This window comes from Mustela nivalis, assembly GCF_964662115.1.
Source record: "Mustela nivalis genome assembly, chromosome: 1".
In the NCBI taxonomy this organism is placed as follows: Eukaryota; Metazoa; Chordata; class Mammalia; order Carnivora; family Mustelidae; genus Mustela; species Mustela nivalis.
In genome coordinates this window covers 3,257,881-3,266,694 of record NC_139020.1, presented here as the reverse complement: position 1 = coordinate 3,266,694, position 8,814 = coordinate 3,257,881, and the positions used below count along the sequence as shown (strand labels likewise).

The following is an 8,814-nucleotide window of genomic DNA, read 5'->3' as shown; positions in this document are numbered from 1 at the left end:
CTCTCTCTGGCTTTAATCTATTCATTTCTGTCCGCAGGCAGGAAGAGATGGCAGCCGCGGAGACTCAGCTCTACGCCAAGGTCTCCAACAAGCACAAGGGCCGCAGCACCGCCTCCCTCTTGGACCCCCTCCTGGGAATGGGCTTCCCGGCACATACTGCGTGAGTACTGTCCCCGGGCCCGCAGGCCCCTGGGGGTGTGTCCTAGGCCCCCAACCCTTCTGCCCGTTGTAGCACAACTGCCGGGAGCTCAGAGTGCTTGCTTCCTGCCCAAGGAGTGCACCTTGCAGGGCGAGATACTGTCTCAAAATAGGGCCCTTTTCTGCTTCTTCTAAACGACATGATCCGGATCTTTACAGACAAGCTCTGCTGGCTGGCAGGTCAAAGGACCCTGAAATGTAAAAAAAAATGGGAGTCATGTATTACTGGGACACCGCCATTTTTCCGGGTTTGGAGGAGTGTGGGCCTAGTCGTGTCCTCTCTGAGATGACACTACAAGTGTTTCTGACTCTCCATTGAAGGGGGCTCTTGAGAGAACCCCCAACAAGGACGTATTTCTAAGCGGTGCAGGGCAACCTTCATCTACAGGGGAAAATCTCTTCAATGTCTGATCAGTGAAAGAGATGGTTAGAAAGTGAGGGAACAGCACTGGCTCGATGCTGCTTACCCAAGGAGAAGGTCCCCACATGGAACATTTCAACCTTAAGAGCCACCCTGTCAGAGAGAGAAGTCCCTAAAAGCAATGAGCTATGATAAGGGCCTGGGGTACTAAGTTTTTACAGGCTTATTCCACACGGGGAAATGCATCAGAAGACCCGTTAAGAGGCACTAGACTACGCATCTAGTGTTCAGCTCAGGTCATGATCCTGGGGTCCTGGGACCGGACTCCCTGCCCCACGGGGGTCCTACTTCTCCCTCTCTCTGCCACTCCCCCTGTTTGTGCTCCCTCTGTCTCTCTGCCAAAGGAATAAATAAATTCTAAAAAAAAAAAAAAAAAGTACCTGTAAGTAACTTTGGATTGGGGAGGGACCAAAGGCTCCTTAAACATTAAAACAAAACCTGAGCAAATTGGCCGAAATCACTTGGGAGCTATACTCCTTGCTTTTCTAACCTAAATCAGAACCTTGTTGCCTTCATACTAATGATAAACCAGGGATCTTTGACATAAGCCATGGAACCATGAGCCACCCCACCCAGGCACCTTCCCTCAGGTGCAGCCGGGGACATGGAGGCCCAAGAGCACAGACAGTTGGGGAAGGCAGGACACCCCTCTCGGCCCCTCTAAAGCCCATGCTTTACTATGCTACTGATGCTGGAGGCAGACTCAGAATCCCTCGAAATGAAACCAAGGTCATCGCCGTCCGTGTCCACCAGCAGCAGCATGGGGCCTTGCCATGTTGCTTTGCTCATTGACTCCAGAGACTTCCGGGCTCCGTTCCCGAGCGAGCTGCCTTAGTGAGCCGGCGTCCGTCCTGTCCAATTGGTCCCATTCAGCGAAACTTAATTCAGCGTGTGTGCGTCCTGGGTGACCGTGATGGGCGCAGCTCTGCTGGGCCTCGGGGACCGTGCGGGCTGGTGGAGGGACAAACAGACACAGGTCTGTAGAAGTGAACCACGGTGCCTGGACGTGCAGTGGGGAGACAGCATGGGCTTCCCCGTCCACCTCCCTGGCAGGTTTGGGGAAGTTACCCCGGAGGAAGGACGTCTGAGCCAAGCTTGGGGGAGTCCGTGCTATTTCTCTGGGGTGTGTCAGCACATGGCTGCCTTTTGTCACGGAGGTGCGTGTGCAAGCCAGGAGCCGGGGATGCGGCCCCTCACGGCCACCTTCTGGACCCGAGAGTGGGTTCACCTGGCTTCGGGGCGGGGGGCGGGGGCTGGCCCAGGAGGCAGGATTGCCGGCACGGTTGGAGCCGGTGCCCAGAACTGAAGGCCGGAGCGCCTGAGCGGGGAGGAATGAGCAGGTGTGCGTTTTCAGAAACCACAGTGATGCCACACGGAGACGGAGGCCCGGGCAGGGCATCCAGCTGCCAAGTCCAGCCGTCCTGGCCCTCATGGGGGCCCCCCAAAGGTCCCCTGTGCTGCAGGGCCTCCCCCGCCTCTCCCCTGCTTCCCCCAAGAACGGAAGGCAGATCTCTGAATGTTCCTCTCGTCTCCCGCAGGCTGAAGGCGTTGGCAGCTACGGGAAGAAAGACAGTGGAGGAGGCATGTGATTGGTGAGTAGGGCTGTCTCCGCAGACCTGCTGCGTACTTGGCTTTGAAAGCTCTGTTGGGTGGACCCGGGGAAGTGCCCCGCACACGCCAGGCGGCCAGGGACGGAGTCCCTGCGTATCCACCCAGAGCCAGAGAAAAGGAGAACAGAATCAGCATTTAAAATGGCAAACAGTGGAGAGAGATTGAAATTTGAACAAGCCTTTCTTCACCTTAAAATCCAAGTTTACCCAAATGGGACGATCAAAGAAGAAAGACATCCACGTGATCTGTTGAGTAAATAGGGAGAATACAGAATAGAGGCCCCCCCTCTCTCCGGCCACTTCGGATGGGGAGAGAGATTGCTGCTGGTCTGGATGCCCCCTGAGGCATCAGGGGCCAGGGAGTGAGGCCCGGGGGAGGAACTCGGGGTTCCAGGAGGCTCCGCCGTCAACCAGTTACGCACTCGGAAAGCCGCCCACTGCTTCAGGCCTCGGCTTTCTGCTCTGAGAGAATAGGTGCCGTGTTCTCTAGCTCCCAGCCCCCACAGAATGTGCCATGATGCTCTCATTCTGCCCCAAGGCGGGAAGTCCCCCCACGCTCTGTTCTGGAAAATCGCAGTAAAAACCAGGTCTCAGCTAGCTGGGTGCCCTCCCAGAGCAGGATGGCAAATACGGACAGTGGGTCTCTGAGGGGCCAGTATGTCCTCACTGGGAACCCCCTTTGTCCCCCAAAAATTCTACACCAAGGACAAATGATGTAACCCCTTTGCCAGTCAAAGGGAAACACCCAGGATCCTCTGGGCTGGGCTAACTCTAAATTTGAATTTCAAACAAAACCGACTGCCTCAAGGGCATGGTGACTTCCTGCAAGTCGCAGCTCAGCCAAGAGGACCGCAAGTCCCACTGAGACTTGGGGAGACAGTGGGGTCCCCAGGCTCTACCGGAGTGGGCCGACCTTCGCTAACCCGGGAAGTGTCATTTCAGATACCATTAAAAATGAACGGCAGCTTCAAGGGTCCACGTGGGTGAGCAGAAGGGAGGGTCTCTCCTTGTCCTGGCTGCGGTCTGGGGGTGCACCAGCGTTGCCACCCACCGTGGACTTCCACGTCCATGTCCACGTCCAGGTTCACATCCGTGTCCAGGTCCTTGCCTTGGAAACATAGAAAGGGCCCAAGAAGCATGAACAAAGGTCTTGATCACTGTGAAATGAAACTGTTCACCGAGAAGCCGGCGTAGGCGTCCGGGAGTGGAACAGAAGAGGGAGACAGCACCGGCGTGACGAGCGCGCACGGCCCTCGGAAGGGTCTTCCTGACACACCGGACCCTGCGCCCGCCCCCGGACAGGGATCAACCACAATAACACGGTGCGGGCTACACACAACGCGACCCGCAAAATAATGTAAACCATCGCTTATGATCATAAAATACACACACGCATGTTCTCTGCATGTTGGTTACTTAAGTTTCTGGAAGGAAAAGTGAACAGTGAAGGAAGCATTGGCGCAGGACAGGGGGCGGAGCGCCCCTGTTGGTGTTTTGCTCCTAAGGAGACCCCGTGGGTGCCTGGCGCCTGTTTCCCCAGGGGCCACGTCCCGCCCCCTGAACTCAGTATTGCGCCTCGGGCCTTTCTCTGCATCACGAGAAATTCTTTAAAACCGTGACTCCTGATGAATAATCCCAACATGAAATACCTCGCATGGGCCGTGTGACTTGCTTTCCCCTTCGGAGAAGTTTCTGGAAGTAGAATTGTCAGCTCAGATGGGGTGGGCCTTTGAAGGCTCTGGGTGTGGCCTGACGGTCTGATTTTTACAGACGTTCCACAGACCCACTGCCCCTTAGACACGTGGAGCAGAACCTTCTTCCCTTCAAAAATGTGTTAATTTGGCAGATGAGGAAACGTCGCCTCGTGGTTGTCTTAACTCTTGTTTCTGTATCGGTGAGAATGAACTCGAATTTGGGGTTGCGTATCATCTCTCCTTGTCCTTAAAATAACCGTCTGCATTCAAAGAAAGTATAGAATAGCCACCTACATTCTGTCCAGTTGTGTTTTGGTGGGGGGTTTGGTGTGTTGACTTTTACACCACCAAACGTGAATGTTTTCTACAAGTTTTCTGGCCCCCAGGACTGAAGACCAGGCCAACTTCTCTCAGTCTTGGTCTTTGGCCGGGAATCAGACCAGTGTGGGGCAGAGCCAGGGGTGAGGGGACCTGGCGCCACTCTGCGGCCACACCAGCCCTGGGCGCACTGAGCCTCGCCGAGAGGGGCTGGCGGTGAGTTTGTGCGGCGTGGACGTGGCTGGCACTGAGTGGCCGCGCTCCCCACGTGGGGCGACCGTCCCGCCGTCACGGCAGCGGGCATGAGCTCCCTGCTCTCTTGCAGGCTACGTTGTCACCGCAACGACCCATCTCTGGACGACCCCATCCCCCAGGAGTACGCCCTCTTCCTCTGCCCCACGGGAACCCTGCTGGAAAAGCTGCAGGAGTTCTGGAGGGAGAGCAAGCGCCAGTGCACGAAGAACCGAGCCCACGAGGTCTTCCCTCACATAACGCTCTGTGACTTCTTCACGGTGAGTCGGCCCCACGTGCCTTCAATGCCCCTTAACACGCCGCTGGGGGCAGCCCCCTGTGACATCTAGGCACTGCTGGAAGTCCCTGAGGGCAGCCCGTGATCTATTTCCATGGTGGCCCGCAGCTGTCACACTTGCTGGCCCCTTCGTGTGGGACACCCTTCACTCGTCTCATCTGGGCAACTCCTACGCATTCCTCAAAGCCCCGCTCACTTAGCCCCTCCCTCTGTTGAGTCTTGCCCGGCTCCCCAGGCAGAAGGGGCCGCCCTCTGTGCACCCACCATCGTGTTGTTTGTGTCTCTAGTGGCACTACGTGCTGTGACAATGTGTCTGGTGCTACCCTGCACCCCATACGAGACTGAATCCCTCAAGAGAAGGTAGATCCCTCCTCTTGGTACCCCGAGCCTAGCACAGTGCTTCAGAGCAGGTGTTTCGGAGATGTGTGACCTGAAGAATGGTGCTGCTGGCCCGTCCCAAAGGTCACAAACACGGGCCTCTTCCCTGCTTCAGGGACCAGCCCTGGTCGAGAAGTCAGTCAAACAGGCAGCCTCACAGGGTCAGCCTCACCTGGGCCCGCTCAGAAGAGAAGAAGCAGGCAGCCCAGGGAGGGAGGCAGGGAGGGACAGGCAGCCACCTCCGCTGCGGACCCCGCGGGGCGAACGTGGGGACCCTCCGTGGCCGGCCCCCTCGGCTGTCAGCAGCTTCACCCATTTCAGGGGGCCCAGCAGGACCCGAAGACGCCCCGTCCCCAACTCCACAGCATGCCTGGGAAGGGGGCTACAAGCCTCTGCAGGAGACCTTCCCAGCAGGTGCCCCGGGAGCCTGTGCGCCATCCCCGTCTGCGGGGAGGGGGGTCCCAAGGCACAGAACTTCTGGAGCCAAAACCAGGAAAGTCTCGGGCAAACCGGCGTGAGTAGGTCCCCTTCCTTTGCCAGTGACAGCGTTTGTGACAGTCAGACTCCTTCCCGGCATGTCCTGGGTAGCTCGCCAGGGAAAGGAAGGCCGCCCAGCCGGTGACGAAAGTAACCTTAGAAACGGGCGCGCTTCATCACGGCAGCCAGGGGTCCGGCTGGCCTGCCAGCTCCTCTTCCCAACCCCCGGGGACGCGTGCCCAGCACGCACCTGTCCACAGACACTCAGAGACACACGCACTACGTGACACACAGAGACACAGACTTAGATACACACGCATGCCCCTTCCTTCTCCTGTGTCAGCCGCCCTGCCGACCCCCAACCTGGGCTGGCTGAGCCCCTTCTCTGGCAGGAGAGCGGCAGAGGGACCGAGGGTCTCCCTCTGGGCATGAAAGGACAGCGTTCAGGCTCACGGGCTGATGTCCCGCCGCAGCTCTGCTTGTACGACTCTGGGCTTCCAGACGGCTTCCCGGAGACCCAGAGACGCAAGCGGGACGGACAGTGACTTCACGGTTACGCCTCGCGGGGTCACGCACTTTCCCAGGCCCTGCAAGGGCCACAAAGATGCGACAGATGGACGAACGGAGTGAGGTGCTGGTCAGAAGGGGACATAAAAATGCATATTACACTCTATGCATATTAATGCACATAATACATCTTGAAACCATAACGCGGTTGGGTCCGCGGAGGAGGAAAGGGGCTGTGAGAAATTTGGAGGGAGCCCGCTGCCGAGGAGAGCAGAGCTCGGGCTGATTTCCTGTGGGGAGGGGCAGGGGGCCGGCGGGGGAAGGGTCTGGGTTTCGCCGTGGTTTCACCATGGTCCCATGTGGCCACGTGGCTCTTCCCCACAGAGGAAGGTCTTCAAGCCCAGGAAGTGGCTTGGGCAGCGCTGAGCCCCGGAACCAGGAGGGCGAGAGGGTGTGAGTGGGGAAGAGCACCGAGGGCGCCAACGGTGTCCACGGCCCTGGCAGGCAGGCTGAGCAGTGTAGACAGCCCTCTGCAGGCCACAGGGGAGCACCTGCTGCCTCGGGGCGGAGCGAGGCATGGCATTAGGCAACATGGTCAGGCAGAAGTTGTGCAGGGAACGGGGGGCAGTGGGGAGACTGGGTCGGAGCCTGTGTTAGTCACGGCCCCCCAAGAAGCAGACCCCAAGGTGGAATTAGAAGGGCAAGAGGTTTATTTGGGAGAAACACCTGTGACTGGCAAAGAAGAAAGGGACAGGCAGGAGAGGGAGGGGGACCGGGCGGCTCCGAGAAGGACAGCGGGCCGGCAGGGGGCCTGGGGGCTTGGCCCACTTCCAAGGAAACCACATCAGGGGCAGTGACTGGCTTGGTCACTGTGGGATGGTGGCCACATGCCAGGGACTTTGGCCACCGTCCTCCTCACTGTGAGCTCTGGGCAGTGCATGAGCACGGCTGCCTCGGAGTCTACGGGAAACCTCCAGAAGCCGCATGATGCAACGCTGACCACAGCTGTGGGTTGAGTTGACATGACATGGAGGGACGGGAGGTAGCGACGGTGACAACGGGCTTCCAACCCAGACACTTAAGATATTCCATTCCGAAAGGAACTTTACCCGCCATCTCTAAGAAACTGAGGACCAGGTGATTGAACAAATCCATAACCCCAGTCCGTAACGTGGCGAGAGACCTGAGCCCAGCATCGCCCCCAGAAATAGGCTCGGTGGGGTGCACGATTTTTCTTCAACAAGTTCATAGTTGACCTTCTAACAAGAGGCGAGAAAACACACTGTCTCCTCTCCCTCAGTGCGAAGACCACAAGGTGGAGTGTCTGTATGAGGCTCTGAAGAGAGCTGGGGACAGGAGCCTGGGTTCCTTCCCCGCGGTGCTCCCTCTGGTCCTGCACTCTTCCGTCAGCTATCTGGGCTTCTTCGTGAACGACGGCCCCGCAGACGTCATCCGGGAACTCGCCCTAACGTTCGCCACGGAAGCCTCTGTCTTGGCAGGTAGGCGGTCCTGGCCAGTTGCACAGGAAGGGCACAGTTAATAGGGAGTGACCGCTCTGTGTCTGGGGCCAGGCTTGCTCCTGGGGTACGGTGGGTTGGCTGCGCGGGGCGGGGTGCAGGCTGCTCCTTAATTACTTCAGAGAGCAGACCCCAAGGACCCGCGGTCCCTTTCTTCTCTAAGTGGGAATACCTTTGTTTGCATCGATGTGGTTTCTCGGAGCACTTGGCACGTTCCAGCTGCCCGGGGAAACGGTCCCAGGATGGGATGTTGCGTGGCCACGTGAAGGCCGTGGATTACAGGCCCATGTTGGGGGAGGGGGGCTCCCCAGCCCTAGGCCCACCTTGGGCAGATCCCCTCCTGGGGTCAGCGCTGTGTCTAAAACCAAGTCCTAGCTGGGTTTTGTGGATGTCTTAGGAAGGAGCACACTCTTCTCTGGTTGGCCTCTTGGGGAAGGATCGTCTGGACGCCCTCGGAGCGTCTGCAAATCTCCCTTCCCCCCAGCACCTGCGCTGGTCTGGAGATGGGCTCCAGCTGGGGTCGGTGGGAGGGACTCCGGACTTCCTCCCGGGTCTCTGGTCGGCGCCGGGCCTTCCTGAGCCTCATCAGCTCCACGACCCGCTCTTCCTTCCCTGCAAATGGGTGAGGGCTCTGACCCTTCCAGCCTCAAGCCCGTTCCTGTGGCCCTTCCCCATCGGTCCTGGCACGGGGAAGGCACGCAGGGCTGTGACTCCAGGGACCCTGGCAGGGAGACCCCGCACTGCCCTCTGCAGGGACCCAGCGGCCCCGGTCTCAGATGCGCCTGGTCAGGGATCCGGCCACATCGGGAGGTCACTGAACCCCGGCTTTCCGCTAGGAGGCTGGCCTCTGGCCTCTGGGGTCCTACTTCCTGGGTGATAATCGGCTTAGCCTGCGTCTTTGCAGATCTGCGTCCTTTATATGGGCAAGAGTTGAGCGGTGGCTCTTTAATCTCCTTGCTTGCAAAGGACAACGTGGTCTCCTCGTGTCCTGTCGGCCCCTGGCCACGGAGCGGGCACAGCACCTCTCTTTTTTTTTTTTTTAAGATTTTATTTTTATTTATTTATTTGACAGACAGAGATCACAAGTAGGCAGAGAGGCAGGCAGAGAGAGAGGAGGAAGCAGGCTCCCTGTTAAGCAGAGAGCCCGATGCGGGGCTGGATCCCA

The 8,814-nt window shown here is 58.4% G+C and overlaps 1 protein-coding gene across 3 annotated transcripts in view; it reads left to right on the top strand.

Annotated features, from left to right (window-relative positions):
• Window positions 1–8,814, top strand: part of UBASH3A (ubiquitin associated and SH3 domain containing A) — a 51,226-nt gene continuing 42,412 nt past the window's right edge. For 2 of the 3 annotated variants that reach the window (XM_082720554.1, XM_082720553.1), the window contains exons 1-4: window positions 19–160; window positions 2,158–2,211; window positions 4,567–4,753; window positions 7,433–7,631. In XM_082720554.1, coding sequence (XP_082576680.1) covers window positions 48–160; window positions 2,158–2,211; window positions 4,567–4,753; window positions 7,433–7,631 — 553 coding nt within the window. In that variant the 5' untranslated portion in view covers window positions 19–47. Of the gene's footprint in view, window positions 161–2,157; window positions 2,212–4,566; window positions 4,754–7,432; window positions 7,632–8,814 lie in introns of all 3 variants that reach the window. The other variant, XM_082720552.1, reaches the window with a different exon arrangement.